Genomic DNA, 21,844 nt, shown 5'->3' on the forward strand with positions numbered 1-21,844 from the left:
AAAAGAGAATGAATACTTCTCTTCCTACTCCATATTCAATAAAGACTAGAAACCCTTCAAGTCTTTATTGTTAATGTTTTCCTCTGGCTGCACTCAGCAGGATTCACACTGAACTACGTTAAGATTTTTCCTCCCTGTTCTTATAGCTCCCAAGATGGAACGAGTTATAATGAAGCTTGATGTACAGCTTCTTATTATATGGTTTTGCACACACACATGCTGGGCTTCCAAGTGGGGACAGTGGGTGGATTGGGTGAACACACATGCAACCACTTGAAAGCAACCAGTCTTTCTCCTTTGTGGTCTCTGTGCATCACATATATGGGTGAATAGGAAGCTGGTTTACTGGAGGTGGGGCAGTGTCCCATTGTAAAACAGACATCAAAACTGTATGTCCAAAGGAGAGGTCAGCTCTATCCTGAACATCTAAACTGATGAAAGTGGATAGCCTTGCCCAGGTAGTCACCCAGCACAATGCCACTGACATAGTCATTGATCTAATGGAATGAGCCCGGACAGAGTCCTAAAATGGAAAGTCTGCCACCAGCCTGATGGTGCACACTATCCCTGAGGTGATAGGAACAAATTTGGAATGACTTTTTAGTCTGTCTTATACAATTGTTTTCACGCAAGGAGCGTGCACATTTCATATTGGGCAATTTTTGATAGTCTTGTTAGCACAGATTTGATAGCACAGGCCCAGTCGTAGTACTCGTTTCCCTACTCGTAGTACTAATCTGGAAAATGGCAATTCAGTTGTTGGTGTCCAAAATTGCTAAGGCTTGACAACTACCTTCTGAAAGCATAGATACCCATATTTTTCTTATGCCTTCAAATGATGAACATTAGTGTAGGGCTCTAGGATGAGAAGAGACTATGGATTTTTTGAATTTATCATGACAATTATGCTACCAATGTTCTTGCTGATCTGGGAAATGGCTGACTACCAAGGCCATTAAGCTCTTCTGCATGAAGAATCCAAGAGACTGATCATCATCTGCCTACATAGTGTCCTGGTTTGCATGCAAAAGCCATCAAGTTGTTTTTTTAAAAAAAACCTGGGTTATCGTGAGTGGGCCAGCATTACTAGTGCATGCAGCTTGATCACTCCCACTTGGTTCATCCTGCCAGTGACAGTGGCTAAACAAGCCAGGGACAGAGTGTCCTTGGCTTGCTTAACATTACGTGTGAACCCTCAGATACAACTCTGGCTTGCCAAGGGAGAGACAAGCCAGAATTTCCAGTTCAGACATAATGCTAGCCAAGCCAGGGATAAAGCCTCCCAGAAGCATGATTCTGCATGGAAACAAGGAACGGAATCTCCACATGTCTTCTTTCCCTGCAAAATTGTGATGCTTTTTGCTGCCACAGCAGTAACAAACTCAGCAACACTAGAGGGTGTGTATGCAGCCCCAAGTGGATTCGGGGGGGGGGCAATGTAGCCCGCTGACACCCATATGGTACCCACCCCTGCTCTAAGAAAAAAATTAAATGTTAAACTGGAGTCAGTTTGAATTTAATCATTAACTTTATTTCTAGCTATGATTTTATGGGCTCCATTGGACTCCTACAGCAGATCAATACTATCCAGCGGAAGTATATCAATGCCAGTCTTAAAAAGGAGGATAAGGTGACTGCTTCAGATCTACTGTCAATTACTGTCTTGTCTCCAATCTACAGTTATCAAATCAAAATATCTATGTATTCTGTTCCACTATGGGTTAGGTTACGATCTTGGACTGTTATTCTTTACAGCTATTTTATTGTATTTTATCATTTTATTGTTTCAGGATTTATTTAAAACTTGCACATCATCTAAGTGCCTTCAGGTGATTTAAAAATAAAATAAATAATGCAGAAAGGGCATACAGTCCAACCTGCATGCCAAGATAGCTGCAGATAAATTAAATTTAGATGTATAATCCATTAATCCAAGTCATACCTCAATGTGTTTCATAGCTTTTTGCCACACGGACCACTTTTCTTCGGTGCTATAGCCAGGAATGGAGAGGATATTGTGGATGTAGGTGAAAACTTCTTCCTTTAAGGTAATAAATGGGAAGGGTGAAAAGCATCACACACCACTTTGGCAGTGTGTGATGGGAAACCTAAGGATCCCCATATTATTCCCTTCATGTCAATTAAGCAAAATGACATAGAGGATGTGTCATGAAGCACTTTAGGAGCAACTCTCACATCGAAGCCTCTCCTTGAAAATCAAGGTCCCCCCGCCACCGTCCCCAACACACGTACAAGTATACGAGCCCATATCTGTTGAAAGCCAAGATGAAAACTGAAAGGAAAGGAGATTCCATCTGGATTCTCTCCATAATTGCTTTTAGATCCTCTCAGCCTTACCTTTCTCAATGGATCACGCAAGTAGCAATCAATTATCTTATCATAGCAATGTTCCCGTTCATACATAAACTCACAAATTTGGTAGCTGAAATAAAATAAATAAATAAAAACAAAATTAATTTTAAAATAATGTATTAATTTTAATGTATTCTTTAGAGCGCCATATAGTTTTCAGGCATAACAAAGCCAGATTTGTCAACACCGTGTCCTTCTTTTCCTATCTTAATACTTTAGAGGTAGATACACAACATACATTCTTTAGTGCACATTCTAAGTACACAAATATGCATTTTGTGATGAACCTGAGCTATGCCAACTCAGATTTGCTTAATATGACTGGTTGTCATTTTAAAAAGTCAAAACTTTATTTTGGGAGTTAGCAAAGCTTGCCAAACCAGTGACTTCTTGGTGAGGTGGGGAGAAGAGAGAGAGAGAGAGAGTGCAGTAGATTTTTTTTATCTGATCTTGCTTGTTTCCCATAAAGATTTGTTGGTCATCCTTTTCCTAATCAAGTCTTCTAGAAGTAAATTGTATTCTATTGTTTTTTCCACAAGTTAAAGCGTTAATGACCTTTGCAACCTGAAAAAGTTGCAGTTTAGTGCAGAAAAGGGCAACTAAAATGATCAAGGGGCAGGAGCAACTCCCCTATGAGGGAAGACTACAACAGCTGGGATTGCTTAGCTTGGAAGAAAGGAGGCTACCGGGAGACATAATAGAGGTGTACAAAATTATGCATGGTGTGGAGAATGTAAATAGGGAGACATCTCTCTCTCTCTCTCTCATAATACAAGATCCTGGGTCATCCCATTAAACTGACTGGTGGGAGATTCAGGACAGATAAAAGAAGTATTTATTCACACAGTACATAGTTAAAACTATGGAATTAGCTCCCACAAGATGTAGTGAAGTCCACCAATTTGGATGGTTTTAAAAGGGGGTTAGATCTATACCACAGTCAGGCGGGTGAAGGGCAGGGGTTAGATTTAAAGAAGAAAAGACAGAACCAGGTTTAGGAGCTCCATTAATAGGATGTCTGACTGGAAGACATGTGGGCATGCTGGAACCGCTTCATGGTATAGATGGCCTAGAAATCATGCAGTCTGTAACATCCTAGAGCCAGAGACATCTTGAACAAAGAACATGCATCATGCTTTCTAGCCCCACTTGGCAGGGCATCCAGGCCCAGTAGAAATGTATTGGGACAAGTTAGATAGCCTTTGTTTGATAGTTATACAATTTTCCTGCAATCTCTATATTAATCTCTTATGTAATATATTGTGTTCATATTTCATAAAAGAAACTACTTAGATTGCTTTATGACAAGGTTCCTGCTGGTGGGTGGTTCCTCTGATTGGCTGGGGGGCGTTCAACCGGTTCTGGATGGGGTTGCACTCCCCCTGAAGGAGCAGGTTCATAGCTTGGGGGTTCTCCTAGAACCATCTTTGTCACTTGAGGCTCAGGTGGCCTCGGTGGCACGGAGTGCTTTCTACCAACTCCGGCTGGTGGCCCAGCTACGCCCCTATCTGGACAGGGATAACCTAGCTTCAGTTGTCCATACTCTGGTAACTTCCAAATTAGATTACTGCAATGCTCTCTACATGGGGCAGCCTTTGAAGACAGTCCGGAAGCTGCAGCTTGTGCAAAATGCGGCGGCCAGATTGATAGCTGGAACAGGGAGGTTTGAGCATATAACACCGATATGTTTCCAAGCCCAATTCAAGGTGCTGGTCTTAACCTATAAAGACCTACATTGCTTGGGACCGCAATACCTGATGGAACGCCTCTCCCGACATGAACCTACCCGTACACTGCGCTCAACGTCTAAGGTCCTCCTCCGAGTGCCTACTCCGAGGGAAGCTCGGAGGATGGCAACAAGGGAGAGGGCCTTCTCAGTGGTTGCCCCCCGACTGTGGAATGATCTTCCCGATGAGGCTCGCCTGGCACCAACGTTGTTATCTTTTCGGCACCAGGTCAAGACTTTTCTCTTCTCCCAGGCATTTTAACAGCATTTAACAACGTTAAGTTTGTTTTTAATGGATTGTTGTTTTATACTGTTTTTATGTTTTTTTAATTTTTGTATACTTTTAATGTTTACTATTTTTAATTGTTGTAAACCGCCCAGAGAGCTTCGGCTGTGGGGTGGTATATAAATGTAATAAATAAATAAATAAATAAATAAATAAATAGAACCTTATGCCCAGATTATCAAGGCAAGTTCATAATTTTGGTTAGGACAAACAGGGACGTTCCAGGCTTTAAAGGAGTCCTTCCCCATGATTTACATTTATTATTTACTTATATTTAACAAAATAGCACTTGCTAGCAGATAACAGTGCAATCCTATGCATATCTATTCAGAAAGAAGCCCCACAGAGCTTGTTTACTTCCAGGTAAATGTGTACAGAATTGTAGCCTAAGACACTTTTCAGGCTTGGCCTAAGTGATTACTCCTGTGAAAGTGCACTTGTGGGAAGATAAGACAGAAGAAGAAGAAAATTACTGGTGTAATAGAATTATTCTAATCTCTATAGCAATTCTAAGGCTAGCAGACTAAGATCAGATTGATCTGGAACACTGTATGTTCCTGAAAGTTTTAGCAGTAGCAGGTCATCTTAACAGGTTTTCTTTTTTAGGATGTAGGCCACAGTATAGACACCAGAAACTTTGTCACGTGGCTAGACTGTTAAAAATGCAGTGTGTAAAAGAGACCCAGGTCTAGCTGCAATGATAAGGGTTGTTCTAGCTGAGGATGAACACAATGGTAAGGGCTCACTGCTGAAAGCAGTTGCCAAGCAACCACCCCGTGTGCTTTCCCTAGTTCCATCCATCTCCTGTAGATAATGGCAGCCTGGGGCTTTCAGCCTTAGCCAGCTTGGATGAAATTACAGGAGTAATAGGCCCCATCCTCATTAGGCACCCTATCGAGATCATCTGTGCAGAGCTAGAAAAACACTCAAAATAATGAAATGATGGCAGGAGCAATACCAGGTTGATGGTGGCATCCTCACACACAATGGGGTAATAAAGGATGCTGACACACCCTTTGGGAGGGCAGAGATCCAAGCTTCTCTTGATCGAAGTCCCAATGCAAAATCTGATAGGATCTACCCCACATGAAACCAGATTAAGCTGATTTTCCATGTAAGAATGTCATGGTGACAGGATAAAGGATGTGACTTGAGGAGCAGCTGAAAGTGTAAAAGGAAGTAAGAGATAGGAAATGGTAAAAGGAGACAAAGTGCAAGGGGGAAAACTTACAATTCAGCTTTTTCTGCCATTTGAATGAGCCTGTTCTCTTCAAATTGTACTATGCCTCCAGCTTGGAGCAATTCTAGAAGAACCTATCAGCATGAAATAATTAGTGTATGTATGATGTTAGGGACCAGGCAACCAGAGCTCCCAACATGCTTGTCCTGTACAGCCGCAAATTGTCAATGCTTGAGCATTTCAGACACTAAGAGCTAAACGTAGTGCCTCCAAGCTTTGCTCTACCATTGTAGTATGTGTGTTTTCCCCTTCTAATTGGGGCATTTTTTTCATCCCTGCTATAAAGCTTCTCCCTGGCATGCTAGATTTGTATACGTAGGGAGTTTCCTTATGGGCTAATTTTTAAACATGTAATTTCTCGACCTGGAGTCTGAATTAGCACAACTTAACAACAGCTACATCATCATGTTTTGATTCTTAGATACACATCCTGACCAGGGCTAATATTATTTAGAAAAAGGAAGCAATAATGTAATTTTGGTGAGAACATATTTTGGAGGATTGGCTTAAACATTTTTGTTCTTCCCAAGCCTGACCCAAATCATATGCAGTTTACTTGCTCCTTATCATTCTTTGCCACCTTCATGTTTGCATGCATCCTGCCTGTCTTCCAGCCCCTCTGCTCATCCACAGCCTGCCACAACCTCCTTTCCATGCCTCAGTCCTGCTGCTACTCTCACAATTTTGTACCTTCACCCCTTCTTCCTGAACTGCCACTGGATGACCAAAACCAAAACTGAAGAGATAACAGGCAAGAACTGACTTCCCTATTTCCATCCATGCCCACATTTCCCCCCTTACCATACAGAAACAGAGTTCACCAAGCCAATGGAGTGAATATAGAGATGGCATCCTCACACATCACACGCACACTCTTTCTCTGAAATAAACTCCACCGTTATTAGTGGCATGAGCCACAACAGGCCTGGCCATTCATTTTGGGTGTGGCATGGCCATTATTTTGGGAGGCATTTGATCACACTGCACATTTGTGTTTTCTGCACTGCTATGAAAAAATATTCAAATACTATTCAGTCAATAATTGTATACATTTGGTTAGTTCACATTAACAAAATATACAGGCTGTCGGTTGCTTTCCCGCTGCTGCTGACTTCTCAGTGTGGAGTGCCAGTTTTAGCATCCCTGCTCTACAGTCTGGTCATTCTTAGCAATGACCTTCCTTCCTTAACCATGCATCACTCTCACAGCATGAATTATTCCTGTAAGGATTCATACCTGCTGTCGCTCAGAGTGGCGTGAATCATCATCAGGACTGCATAGAAATTCAAGGACCTGGACAGAAAGGGAACACTCATATATATTTTTGTTCCATTCCCAAAGTACACCACCTCAACTAAGAACTACAACTTATCCGCCATTTATGTGTGCAGAAATACTCTAGATGAAAGGTACATTGGCTCTACTATGAGCACTTTGGAAAAGCTGTCCAATCTCCAGAACACTTAGAATTAATCTTGTGAAGTGAAATTCAGCAAAGAGAGAGCTATATGACAACCATGTAAGTCTCAAGTTTCACTTTTCTGTTCTGGAAATCCTCCTATGTGTCTCTTGGTTCTTGACATACTTTTTATAAAACAACTGCCAACAGATTTCCCAGACTTTACCCCAATCTTCCCAGCACAACATAGATAGGAGTTGCGCACCGGACGAAGACACTATACATAGTTCTGTCATTTAATAAGAACAGCCAGTGATAAAATTTTAGGCACTTCAGAAACAAAACCAGCGACAGATCTTCCCCCTCATTTGAACTTCCCCATTTTACCTGGTCAAATAGTGTCCTGTTCACAAACAATGTGTTGTTGGGCTTAGCAAGCTGCCGGGCAAGGAATGTAAAGAGACATCCAACTTGCGAAGGGGTAAAATCAGAGTTCTCCACCATAACCTAGAGGATTGAAGCAGCTCAATTAGGTTGGAACATGTTAGAGCTTCGCACAGATAAGGAAGAACAAACAACAGATAGCAAGAAGCCAAACACACAGCATCTACCAGTAGCAGACTGAAATTAGATGCATATCATGTGATCAAGATAGCTGTATAAGGATTCCCAGAATATATACCTGTAAAATATGTATCTCCAGACAAGCCAAATAACTAAAATGGAATTTTTAATTTACATAAGCTTGAGGTGAGCACATATTATTTTTTTCAAGCAAAGCACATATGACTTCACTTGCCACTGCACTGCTTGCGCTGTGTAGGCGAGTAATATATCATTATATTTGCCATAACTTAAATCCAACTCGTCACAGAGTGGATATGAACATCAGCTCTGAAACCTTATCACTGGAAGCAGATATAGCCGTATCATTGAAAAGAAGTCATATTACACTGCCTTGCAGAAGGCACTGACATTGTTCTGAACTTATCAGTGGAATAACACGAGGCATTGCTTGAGCAGTCTATGAAAAACTCAGCAGCCCACCATAAATAACTGAACAGTGGCAAAAGGCAGGGAGTAGATGGAGCTGAACCAGTAGGAAAAATCCCATTTTCTCTCACCAAGGAGCAACCAGAAATGTTATCTTTTGAAGGACAAGATTTCCTCGAGTTATTGATGACAGGTTTTAAACAATTGCGACATTAAAATTTGCTCCTTTACACATACATAATTGCTAATGTTCCCATTTATTCCAGAGGATACCATATTCTCCACATTTTGCACTTTTTAAAGCATTGCTATTATGCATACAGAATTATTATAGTGTTTTAAATAAAGTATTCCATGAAGCCATAATAAATCTTTCAGCTGTGTTTGGTAAATCTGGGATTCCAAGTGGGAACTTAATAATAGTGTGCACATAATCATGTGGGAAGACGAACATTGATCACATCTAGCTATATGGAAATAGAATTTTACCTCTCTCCTGCTAGGATATGAGTGTGTTATAAAATTCTCATCACCATAAAGGTGAATGTTATGGACAACTTGCTTTCTACATGGTTACAAGCACACCGGGGCAAGAATGGCCAGTTGCGCAACCATGTTTCTGCAAACATAACTTTAGCTGGATTCTCCTCTTGTGCATAGTTCAAAACCTAGTTTCTGCTTGTGCAACATCATTTGCACTAATGGAATGATACAACTGACTGCTGCCCTCTATTCCCGGATGAATTATTTCCTCTGTCCAGCTCCCTTAGATCGCTCCTGGCTCTTTTTGTCCCTTCTCAAATATAAAAACTGTTTCTGGCCCCTCAAACAATTTATGCAAAGGACTGCCTTTCTCCCATCCAGAACATTTAGACCAACATCTCATCTGTCAGCAAGACTTTCCGTGACTCTTGAGCTACACCAAGGCTTACATAACCTGACAACTTGAAACTATGCTTGACAAAAAAGCATACAGCTCAGACACACCTGTCTAGTAAACCTTAAGTGTCCTCAGTTAATAGGGTTAGCACAGTACAGAATAGTCAAAATCCTGTAGTAAAAAGGTCTACTAACTGAAATGTAGTTGATTTTTCATTAAAAAGATTCTCATAACACATTGTACAGCAATAGAAAAAAGTGGTAATCCCCAGAACACAGATAGCAGAAGACACAATATTAAACCTTCAGCTAGTCTACCATGTGCAGGCAGATTTAAAGGTTTGTATTAAAGTGTAAGGACTGAAGAAATGGCAAAGAGACAACAAATGTCTTCCTAGCCTATCTTTTAAGGAACTAATCTCTGGCAAGGGAGCATTCATGTTTTACTGCTACTCCATGAATGAAGGAAGCAAGTTCTAAATGTTAATTGCACATATTGTGCAAAATGCCCATAATTTATTATTTATAAAAGCACCTAATATGCATAAACTACTGTGCAGAAATAAAAAGGGGACTCTGCTCACAATCTAAAGAAGATGGGGGAAAGAAAGGAGGGGCGGAAAAATGGAAACTGGGCTAGTTGGGAGAGAATGAAAAGAGCAAAGCTAAAAGAATAAAATAATTAACTTGGGAACAGGAAAGAAAGAAACAAAGACAAATCCAAGTAGGACATTCGAGAGAAATGTAACAGAAAAAAGAGGAATTTAATAATTTCTTTGAGTGAGAAAAGAAAAGGCCAGCTTTCTCATCCAAGTATCTCACCATACCTCCCAAATGAAGATGGTCAAGCAAGAAGCCCTAAATACTTCTTCTCAATAAGCAAGCTCCACCAGGGACACATTTACCAACTTCCCAAAAGAAGTACTCTGAGCCAGTGACAGAACTAAAAGGAATACATACAGTACAGCAATAATCTATGGCCACAGCTAGGTGGGGCAATATCCCGGGGTGATCCCCGGGATTGTCCCTGTGCGTCCACACGACCGGGGAAAATATTTAAAATTAAAAAAACCCTTACCTTTTGCGCACGAACGTTCGTGCGCTCTTCTCCTTTAACAAAAAAAATACAAAATGGCGGCTGCAAGTGCGACATCCTCTCCCTCCGAGGTCGTCGCACGCCACATGTAAACAGAGGGGGAGATCTCGCGATAAAAATATCATGAGATCCTCACCCCTCTGTCACGCTAGACCCGGTAGGTCTAGCTGAGGCCTATCTTTCAACGTGGCCACTACTAAAACAAAGGGAAAGCTACCTTCAGTAGGATATCCACAATTCTCTGTTGGTACTCCACAGCTTGCTTGTCATTCTTAAAGTCTTCAAATGTCTTTGTTAGAGAATGGCATTGGGAAGAAATAAAAGAACACATCATATGTTTATTCTCACAGCATAGGAAACATTTTTAAAAAATTAAGTCAGCATCGGCTCTTCTTACACACTTCCTACATTGTGTCATGGTACCAACATTCAGACTGTGACATCCTGGCTTAGGCTAGGATATGCAGGGGCTTCATGCAGCCCCTTTGCCCCCAGTACCAGTTCACTCCTCTTCTTAGAAACAACTCAAGCTGCAGTTAACCACAAGTCATAAGTCAACATGAAAACACATTCAGAAAGCATCAACCACAGTTGCCAGATCAGACGTAACAGGAAACTAAGCTTAATTGCAACCTCCTGGCTTGTTACCCCACATGCAAAGGGAGGAATAAGGCAGAAGAGAAAGGGCTGCATGTGGGTAAAAAAAATCATATCTACCAGGTTTATTTCTTCATCTGCTTGTAAAAGTTGTTGCAAAGACATTCAGCAACAACCTATACAAACTAGATGAAGTAGACAAACATTCCCTGATGACATTATCATTTGCTTTCTAGAACTAAGCAGTGCTTGGGTTCATAACACAACTAACTGGAATTTTATTTCAGTGCTATAAGTTAATAACACATTGATTTCAACTATGTGCAGTATCAGAGAGTGGTGTGAAATGGAGAAGCTGACAGTAATAGGCAGGCAGTTGAAGATGTTGGACTGGGTGAAGGCAGACAATTATGGAGTACATAGATAGAGCTGGGTGTCAGGGTATAAACCAGAAGCGGGGAATCCACAGCCAAATTTCATTCAGCCCATGGCACACCCACCCCACCTGGACGTTCCCCTGGGGGATAGTGGAGCTTTGGAAGAAGCAGAGCATCATCAGACAAGTCTTTTATCACACGCTCGTTACTGCACACTCCTGGTTTTTCACGTGTCCTTTAGATGACGGCATCCACCTCCTGTACGCCTCCCACTCCTTCCGCTCACCTTTCCGTCACAAAAAAAGACCCAGAAAATCTGATTTATTTTTTTAAAACAAAACTTGCCGCCATTTCCTGCTGTGTGCAGGAAAAGCAGCGCAATAAAAATGCCCACTGAATGGCCACGTGGTTGTTGCTGCTTCCTCTCTCTCTCCCCGTGCAAAGAGATCATTGCTAATGGGGGAGAGCAGCAGGAGGCCATAGCAACGGTAGGGAAACATGAAAATCCCCCCCATTCGATGATGCCCTCAGTATCCTTTCTACGTAGGCAAGCCTCCCAAATATTATTATTATAATACGTGAATGAAAACAGAGCAGCGGTAAGGCAACGGAGTCAGGGTCAAGAGGAATGGAAGAATTTAGTTCTCAATGACTGGGTTTGGATGAACTGAGGCACCTGTGGGTAACCCTCACGTAACCCATGCTCACTGGGTACACATGACATGACAACTCCAGAGCAGGGGCTGCATATTTATAATGGCAACTGCACACACCCCACCTACGCCACAGGGTTATTTAGTGCACTGTCATGTCCTGTGAACAGCTCCAATGTAAAGAGATTATGGATTTGGAGCATTTCCTTATGGCCAATATTGCTACCTTTACTCTTTGTGATAGCGAAATAGGAGATGAGCATTCATGAAAACCTGAAAGACTGCAAAACCATAATGTCATCTTTCTGTCTCTCCACCTCACCCCCCACCCAACAAGCCTAATCAACTCTTGCAGCCTTCTAATCTCGAAGCCTCACACACACATGCATCTTCTGTTCTGCTTGGATAGCAAAAGGGTCAATAGAAAGAACAGGAGAGTGTCTTCTGGCTTTTTGTTCCTGAATCTAATGTCACGGCAGCCTCTGGCTTCCAGAAATAGCAACTGCATGGTCTTAAAAAATAATAATATGCAGCTCTTCACATACTAAGCTACAAGCTGAGCAAGTGTACTGTCGCTATGTAACAATTTATATATTTTCTCAGTAAGAAATAAAGGAATCCATAATAATGGACAAAGTCGTCACCAATATAATTTAGCCTGGCAGTTTGTGTTATCTACAGCAAAATGAAATGTGCAATGTGTCATTATTTTAAAGAATATTTCTAATAAAATAGACATTAAAATATATTAAATGCAAGTAAACTGATTTACATCCAAAAAGTCTGATAGTCACCCTCTCAGTTGCTGGAATTTGCCCTAGGGGCAGATTTAGTTGCACATGGCTAAATCTGCCTCCCACCCAGCATGCTGGCTGGGAATTATGGGAGTTGTGGTACAACACACCTGGAGGGTGCTAGGTTGGGGTGGGCTGCTTTAATCCAATGCAGGAATCGATGGGGTATTTTTCCTAATAACTTTTGGGGAACTGTGTTGCCACTTACCAGTGCAAGAACATTAAGGAACTCTCGTGTATCAAAGTGCAGCAGTGTACGTATATAGGGGTAAACTTCTTCTTCTGTTGGTGCCTCAGCTGAGTGCAAACGGACGAGAAATTCGAAGACCTGCAAGGAATAATTAGCAAACACCACTCATGCCAGGCTGGGGGGATGGGGGAAGGAGGGGACTATGAGCATAATGTAACCTAGGTGTATTTAGGGTCCAATAGCCCAAAAATCTTCTGTCTCTATCTCTCATGAACTTTGAACACACATATTATCTGGAAATTTAAATGCTGGGCCAGGTTTAAGGTTTTGGTGCTAGTGCACAAAGGCCTAAACAACTTAAGACCAGGGTGCCTGAGAGCGCACCTTCTCCCTTACAAACCTGCTTGGTCACCGAGGTCATGCTCCTGGTGGTTCCACATGGACCTTTGGCCCAATTGGAGTCCACCAGGAGAAGAGCGATTAGTGTGGTGTGATGGCCCTCCCTACCCCTGGGGGTCAGGCAGGCACCAACACTACGCTGCTTCCAGCGCCTCCTGAAAACAACACTTTTCCAGGAAGCATTCCTCAACTGACTATTTTTATTGTTCCTTTGTTTTAAATTGAACAATTTTAATTTGCTGCTTTTAAGCTTCTTTCCTTTTACTGTTTTATTCCTAAAATATGATCTATTTTAGATATGAAGCGGTATATAAATATTCATCTGAGGAAAGGCGCTCGTGTGGGGAGAGCATACCCCGGAGCGCCCAACTGCACCTGCAGAAAGCTCTGCAAGCATAAACCTTCTGCCAGAGGTAGGCCCACAAATAGAGCCATTCCAAAGATGGGGCAGGTGTGGCCTTGGATGCACAAGCTGACAGGCCTCTGGATGTGGTGGGGAATCTGCCGCTTTGTCTCCCCACCCACTTCGCATTGCTCTGTAATTTGCACTGGACAATTTGAGAAAGAAATGGATGCGGTTACTCCAATTACTATGCTTAAAACAGGAAGCCATGGAAAAAGTCTGGAGTCTGGGACTTCTGTACATAGACTATACCTGTGACTGCTGAACAGCAGTCAGGAGGTATATCAACGAAACATCGCTTGAACTTGACATTATGCCAGAGTTGCAAGCAGATACAACTGTGCACATATTTGGGATAAAGTGCCAATTCAGGAAGTAGGTTATGTGATCAATCCGTAGAGTGAAGTCTAAGATATTTTGCAAAGGGTTATAGCTTGGCAACAGTCTTCTGAGGAGCTTCAGCTATAGGAAACAGAAGTGATGCTTGGTGACCCTTCTGGTGTACCTGGCCTACATCTAAATGGTTTCTCATGCTATTGAGCTTAGAACAGTCTTTACATACAGCACATAAACTACCAAATATTACTCACAAAACATTGCTCTGATGCGGATATTGAACATGGTATTTGAAATCATGTATGTGGATATTCCACAGATCATTTCATGCTCAGGGATGCGATCCTGTGAACACTTATCAAGTAATAAGTGCCCTTGAACATAGCAGGGCTTATTTCCCAGTTACACACATAGGATTGCCCTGTAAATGTACAATAAGTAGTTAAGGAAATTGGGTATATTACCTCTCCTCCCCCACTGAAACAAAGCTTGAGTACATGGAACTGCATCTGTGCAAATTTATCTCCTTATCCTTGTTTCATTTACCTCTCCCTTTGTTGGATTCTGCACATATGCCTCATATCTAAATTTAGAATTAAATCTTTTAAAGATCTGCCTTTGCTTATATTACTTTGTAAAGTGTTGTGGTCATTGATAACACTGTGTACATAGATAGGACTATATAAGTAAAATTGCACATAAATCCTTGATGCACGTACAAAAAAAACCCAATTTACCCTCTAGGGTCTAATAGCAAAAGGGAAAGAGAAAATGGATATAGCAAAGCACCCAGCTCACTGTTGTTTCTCAATGAAAAGGCAGTGTGGGCATGAGGAGGGAGGGGGAAGAGAGAGATTCTAAAGAGCTCTGGCACAATCTCAAAGGCAGACAATCAAAAAGTTACCGTTATCCAGACAATAGCAACTTCTTGTCAGATATCTGCAAAGGAACTGCTAACAGCAAGAGACTCATCATTCCTCTCACACTGTTATATGCTTTAGAGAAATCAGTATCTGTGATGTGGTCATCTGCCAACATTCATAGATTTAATATCTGTGCATCATCTTTGAGAAAGAATAAGACACAAATAGGATGTGTGGCACTGAAAGTATCCTTTTTGTATATTTTTTTTGTATTTGCTCTTGTTCCTGATCTTTTTTGCTTCCTGCATTATTGACTTTTTTTTTTGGCAGAGCTTCTTGTTTCCTGTATGGCAAGTCTTTGAAATATGGACCAGGAGTCCTTGAAGTTGAGCTCAGAAACCTTGGGATATTGCTGTGGCAACCATGGACAGAGTGGGTGGTTACTATACAAAAGTGATGGGTTTGAGAATATATTTATTTCTCAATAAACACACCAACTTCCATTTAAAAAAAAAAATCACAGAAATTTTCCTTTGTGAATTTTGCAGCATAATTTTTATCACACCTGGTTTTTTACCAAAGGTACCAAATCTTCAGGAATATTGCCCAGTGGATAAGCTCGGCCTGCTAAACAGCAACTGTAAGAAAAGACAAATAATAAGAGTTAAAACACAAATAAAAGGGGCTGTTCACACAACAGGCTAACCCACAATGAGTGGCTGAATATGGGTTGTTGTCAAACAGTGGGTTGTTCATTGAACCACGGGTTAGCATGTTGTCTGAACGTAGGACATTTTCTGCAGGGTGCTTGTTAACCATGTAGTGTGACTTGTTAACCACCTTGAACAAGCCAACAAAAAACCATGCACTTTCAAGTTGGCTCATTCAAGAAAAATAAGCCATACTGCATGGTTAACAAGCCACCCTTGGTTCACACAACATGATCGCTCACAGTTCAACAAACAATTTGTGGTTCAACAAAAACCCACACTCAACCACTGAGTGTGGATTAACATGATGTGTGAACCCAGGCATCAATTTGATTTACACACATTGACTATGGGTTCAGGGCTGCACAGCAACAAACAAGCACGTTGCCTGATCAATTCATGGCTTAAATGCCATGAATTGGCGTTATGTGTGAACCAGGCCAGTGCTATATAGAACAGTTGATATACTGTACTTACAGTCTAAATACAGTTGGAAAATGCCCTCTACTTCTTTGCCTAGATACATACATACAAGAGGGGCCAGCAACAAAATACTGCAGTGTGGGGTACTCTACGGCAATTATTATTAGCTAGTGTACAGGATACCCTGGAAAAAGCTGTATCATACCAGCTAAAGCTATTTGGCATTGCGCTAGAGGTCCCTTACACTAGTACAACATAATTTATGTTAGCGCTTGTGTTACATTTTGGGGAGGTTGGTGGTTACCCCCTTATAGTGATTTCCCCTAAGGTTTTGTTTTACTTCTGCAAAACGGGTTTCCCCCCAAGCCTGCCAATACCTCCCTCGTGTGCATCAATGGTGCTGTTTTGGATACATAAGGATAGGCACTCAGACAAAGTGTTTGCTATTCTTTAAACAGTGCTTTTTTTCTAGCAGCAGCATTAATATTTACCCCCAATCCATTCACACGTATAATTAGCTTCAATGAGAAAACTAAATATTACCCCCCAAAAATCCCACTCTGTAGATTACATGCAACACAATATGTAGTCCTTCAGTAGAGCACAGAACTGGGGAGTTTGATGGGGAAAGGTCGCTTGGCATGAAGGAAGGAGCAGTTTGCTCAAACAGTCTGGCTTGGAACAGTTCTAGGAAGACCAGATGGCTAGTACCTATCTTCTCAAGACCCTGACAGGTACCCTTCTTCAGGACTCTTCCCATAAACAGCCTACGTCATAAATTCTTGAAGTATCATACCTTATATAGACAAGAAGCTTGTTGCCCATAATGACTTGCTCATCTAAGAAAATACAAAGAAAATGCTTTTTGTTATCACCTGGAGCAATGAACAGTCATTTTACTAATGGTTCATGCCTTTCTTCACCAAAAGTTCTCATATATGCATGCATGCAGACTTAGTTGCATTAATAAAGCAGTGCACCAAACTGGTGATTCCATTTTCTCCTTAACCTTACACATTGACAGATGTTTGTGCCAAACTTACTCTATTTCATTGCTATGTACTTGAGTAATGTCATGAAAAATATCTACATTCCATGTGAGGGTGACAATGCCAAAATACCATTACTACTACTTTAAAATTTAGTAAGAAGCAGGAACTGAATAAAATATAGATGACATTGTATCTGCTCAGAGTGATTCAGGTTTGAGGATACAATCCTATTCTCTGCTAAAAGTTGCATGAATGGGTTAGGAGTACACATAGGTCCCCTTGGATTTGAGCTATAAACATAGGAACGTGCGTTATACTGTGTCAGACCAATTGACCATTTAGCTCAGCTCTGTCTACACTGACTGGCAGCAAGTTTTGCAGCTAGTCACTTCAAAGAGCTCACTCAAGTGCACAGAAGCTGTGTAGGACCCTCACATATCAAGCCACATGTTCAATTCATGCATGTTTATACATAAAAGCCATTTCCAAAGATATCACTGGTTTAGCAGCTCTCAGATGGAGCGAGCCAATTATCAGTGAGAGCAAGGTGATGGGTTGAGAGTATACTTAGCAGGAAAACCCCACTAACCTAAGATCTGACAAGCTAATAGATATAACACATCAAATGAACTTCTAAAAGTACTCCAAATGTCACTGTAACAGAAATTTTTTAAAATAAAAAGTACTTCTCAAACATCAGGTACCTGAGAGAGACTTCCCAGCACTAAGTGGATGAGCAATAACCTTGAACAATTTCTGGAATAAAATTGAAAGCAGAGGGAGAAACCAAACAAAAAAAGGTAACAGATATTTCTTTTGCTCTAAGTTGTTAAGTGGAAATATAGCAGCCCTCTCCAGCCTGGTGCCCTTCAAATGCATTGGATCAAAAGCCACAGTGTGGCTGGGAATTATGAGAGTTGAAAACAGGCTAAATCTCCCCTCAGTTCTTTCCCCCTGGACACCAGTTGGAAGTGCAGCCCATGATGGGGAGGGAGGGAAATTGGCCCAGACTGCCCAAAGTTGTCCACCCCAATCTATATGAAATGGAATAGGTGTCTAATTAAGGTGACATCATCACATAAACTGACATGCTGCTGAATTTCTACCCAGAGAGGAAATAATGAAATTAGCAATGGTATTACTATACCTTTGGGATACAATTTTGTCTCTAACAAAATATCAATGCACTTATGCTGTCAGTAGCTGGCATTATGGATGTGTCACTCCTTTTATATGGGTTTCTCTCAAAACAATTCTTCAAGACCAAAGTTAAAAACTGACTTCTCTGCCATGCTGACCATAGAGGAAGAATTTAATTGGGTCATACTACATATTAACAGCATCCTAGTAGTCTCATAATCTGTCTCAACATCAGAAGTAAAACCTGCAATGATATCATCTGTGCCCACACAGTTTCAAATAATTCACCAGACAAGAACTGCAACAGATGAAAAAGAACAAATGAATGCAGCCATAATTATAGTTTCTCCAGAAGGGCCTCTTTACTTGCTACTTTCTGGAGGGAGTCTCAATACACTGCTTTTGTTTTGGGTGCACGGGGGACCTTTCCGCCCACCAACAATTGTGGGAGAAAATAACAAACAAACAAGTGCTCTATCTCCCCCTGAAAAGGGGGCAGGGGTTGATCAAGGGGTTCAGATAAACATAGTACAGACCAGCTGACTCATTACTTCCTCCCTGCAAAAGGGATTCAACAGGGAGAATGGGTGTGTGAGACTGAGACTCCTAATGGATTGAAATCTCTCCCCAGAAAGTAACAAGAGACAGAAATCAAGAAAAGCAGGGTTCAATATGTAATGCTGGCGGGAAATGACACTTGAGTTCTTTTCGGAAGACTATTGTATATATCTGTTCATCACAGAACACTGTTAGCGTCAGCAGCAGTGATGACAGTACAATGCAGTTTGCGTTCTAGCATCTAATTCAATACTTTCATATGCAAATCTGTTTCAGTTCTGTTACAAAAACAAGTGGTTGTTTGTTATTGGAACAAAATGTTGATTATTTTCAGACATCTTATTAGCAGCCCAAATTGGCTATCTCCCTTCAAAATAGGTTGTTTTTCTGATTATAAGCATTTGCTTGTTGTCAAATGCAGAATAGTTATTAATTTGGTCTGAAATAGGGACTGTTCCATCTTTGTCAAGGAGAAGGTAATTGAAAATTGCTCATTAGCTCAGAGAACCTCAGCATTTAATGAGGGTGTACCTCACCTTAAAAATTCTTGCAGTTGGCTCCCATAAGACCAACTCCAGAGGGGTTGGCTCCATCACTCAGAGAATCTTGGTAAATATACACAAAGTTAAGAACAAATAGAACCTGCCATTAAAAGGAGCAACGTAAAAACTCCTCAAGGAATACTCAGGCTCTACAAGGTGACATCTAACTAATTAATGATATTTATTTGGACTTATTTGAAGATGAGCGTACAAGTTACCCAGTATTTGGCTCCAACTTTCCTACCTCCATTGGTGTAATAAAGTCATTCATTCCACTGTTGTAGACATAGATCATGGCATCATACAGACGGTTTTCCCAACACATAAGGACAACCTGGAAATAAAAGAAAGTTTGAGACTTGCAGATTTGTTAAAAAGTATGAACAGGTAGGTTCCAAGTGCGCACTCTACCTGCAAATAAGAACTCATTCAGCAATACTTATAACACAGAGCTGAAATTGGTTTCCTTAGTCCTAGGAGGTGTAATATTTAGTTTGTGGGTCATACATAGTCTTCAGATTATAGAGTTCATTAGGATCCAAGAATTCAAGGTTGTTGTTGTTGTTTTTTAAAAAAGCTGGTCCTTATAAGAACATAAGAATAAAAGAAGAGCCATGCTGGATCCATCTAGTCCAGCACTCTGTTCACTCAGTGGCAAAACAACTGTTGACCAGGAACCCATAAACCCATAACCAGGACATAGCTGCAATAGCACCCTACTGCCCATGTTCCCCAGCAACTGGTGTATATAGGCTACTGCACATATCCATCAGGACTAGTAGCCATTGACAGCTTTCTCCTTCAGAAATTTATCCAAGCCCCTTTTAAAGCCATTCAAATTGATGGTCATCACTACATCTTATGGTAGTGAATTCCATAGTTTAACTATGCACTGTTTGAAGAAGTACTTCCTTTTATCTGTCCCAAATCAGCTTAAATTACATTTCTGAATAGCCTGAGCAAATAAAAAAGTCTTCACCTGCTATGGAAGAGACATTAGGTTCAGTGTGTGGTAAGCCATCCTGGAGAAAGTATTCCATAGATGGGAAGCTAGAACAAAAATTGCCCTCTTTCTAGTCAACAGCCATTTGATGTCAAAAGTCAGGGGAAGAAAGGCCTCCAAAGACAATCTAATCATTTGGGCAGGCTCACGTGGAAGTAGGTAGGCCTGGGTACTACCATATAGGGCTTTAAAATGTAACAACCAGCACTTTGAATTATGCTTCAAAATGGACTGGCAGCCAAGAACGATGTTTAATTAATGAAAAGATGTGGTCTAGTCCCAGTTAGCAATCTAGCAGCTGTATTTTGAACAAATTGATATTTCCAGGAAGCCCTCAGTCATGTACAACTCATTACAGTCATCCAGTCTTGACGTTAGCAAAGCACAGATCACAATGGCCAGATTCTCTCTGTCCAGGAAGGTTCACAATCTAGGAGGTGCCTCGGGTAGTGGAAGGCACCTTGTGTTACCAATCCCATCTAAGTATCCAATGACAGCACCAGATCCAACAGCATCCCCACCCTAGATTCTTTAAAGGAAAATACAACCCCCCTCAAGAATAGGTTGAATGCCAATTCTGTGGTCTGATGAGCAAGTCAGTAACAGAACCAATAACCTAGGGAGGTGGTGGGCTATCTCTTGCGGGAGGTCATCACACAGAGGATAGACAGAAATCTGTTGAGAATGATCCTGCCCAGTCCCCTGCACTAAGCAAGGGGCTAGACAAGAGAGCCAACAAGGCCTCCTTCAACTCTATGATTCTAAAACTTTTATCTCATCTGAAGTAAACTTGAATCAATTGCCATCCAAACTGCATAGAACAGGCCTATATGTGTTGTACTGTATATGCTGAGGCCTCATCCCAACATTACATCCAATATTTGGATGTAAACTGCTCATCTAACACACAGATTCTGTGTAGAGTCTACACAGTTCAAAGTTCCTGTGAATAAGACAATAGCCTCCTTTTGTTCTGGCCACAATTTACCTTGAGCCCGGAATTGGAATTAATCCAGTTAATTGTAGGCCTAGGAGACATTTTCTGGTTCTAGAATGCTTTAAAGTACTGAGGAGCACAGGTGAGCCTATTCAGCACAATGCAACATATAACTTTAAATACTTCACATGTTAACCATTAAGTAAGGAGAAGCACAAATATCAGAATGAGATGTTTTCAAAAATATCAAAATATGCAGGATACTTATTATCACCTGCTGTATATCTAGGCTGGTGATATCCATATGTACAATGCAAGCTTCCATGTTTGCCATTAAATTCTTATCTTGGAAGTGAAGCAATAAATCTTTCATAATTTGAGCCGTCATTCCCAGCAATTTATCACTTAAAATGTAGGGTTCAAGACACTCCAGGAAGACACCCTTTGCTACAGAATTTTCACCCATCTTGTCATACATCTGGCTAAACAACAGATCCCTAGAAAAAAGAAGATGGCAAGTGATTAACAGATTTATAACTGAAAATGCTTAACTTGTTTTGAGATCGATATAGTGAATTTCTAAACCTATCCAGCAAGGAAATAATCTTAAAGGGGCATCCGTTCAGTCATTTGTCATTGTGCAAATAAGCAATCTGCAAATGCCATACTATGATTCATTTCCCCTATAGCCAGTAAGTTATGTCAAACAGGGAAGTCAGAATGCTCGATAATTTCTTTTATTATGCAAACTACAGCCAAATCAACAGGGTCTGAGGATACAACCAGAATCCACAAGCAGCAGCGAAGTGATAGACTCTAGTCAGCTTTGCATAATACAAGACCGCATAGGCTACAAGTAACTGTACTTAACATGTACTATGTCAGATAGTTGCAATGAAAACTACGGCCTTTCTGGCCTGAGTGGCTTACTAAGC

The 21,844-nt window shown here is 41.0% G+C and overlaps 1 protein-coding gene across 2 annotated transcripts in view; it reads right to left on the reverse strand.

Annotated features, from left to right (window-relative positions):
* The window catches only part of VPS8 (VPS8 subunit of CORVET complex), a 92,658-nt gene that overhangs the window by 39,694 nt on the left and 31,120 nt on the right, over positions 1-21,844 (reverse strand). For both annotated transcript variants that reach the window (XM_063132353.1, XM_063132352.1), the window contains 12 exons: positions 21,184-21,406; positions 19,214-19,303; positions 17,434-17,485; positions 16,534-16,576; positions 15,170-15,242; positions 12,622-12,741; positions 10,210-10,281; positions 7,412-7,531; positions 6,862-6,918; positions 5,617-5,699; positions 2,359-2,443; positions 1,943-2,041 (listed from right to left, as the gene is read on the reverse strand). In XM_063132353.1, the coding sequence (XP_062988423.1) occupies positions 1,943-2,041; positions 2,359-2,443; positions 5,617-5,699; positions 6,862-6,918; positions 7,412-7,531; positions 10,210-10,281; positions 12,622-12,741; positions 15,170-15,242; positions 16,534-16,576; positions 17,434-17,485; positions 19,214-19,303; positions 21,184-21,406 (1,117 nt within the window). The remainder of the gene's footprint in view (positions 1-1,942; positions 2,042-2,358; positions 2,444-5,616; positions 5,700-6,861; positions 6,919-7,411; positions 7,532-10,209; positions 10,282-12,621; positions 12,742-15,169; positions 15,243-16,533; positions 16,577-17,433; positions 17,486-19,213; positions 19,304-21,183; positions 21,407-21,844) is intronic.

Source organism: Elgaria multicarinata, chromosome 8, assembly GCF_023053635.1.
Source record: "Elgaria multicarinata webbii isolate HBS135686 ecotype San Diego chromosome 8, rElgMul1.1.pri, whole genome shotgun sequence".
Taxonomy (NCBI): Eukaryota; Metazoa; Chordata; class Lepidosauria; order Squamata; family Anguidae; genus Elgaria; species Elgaria multicarinata.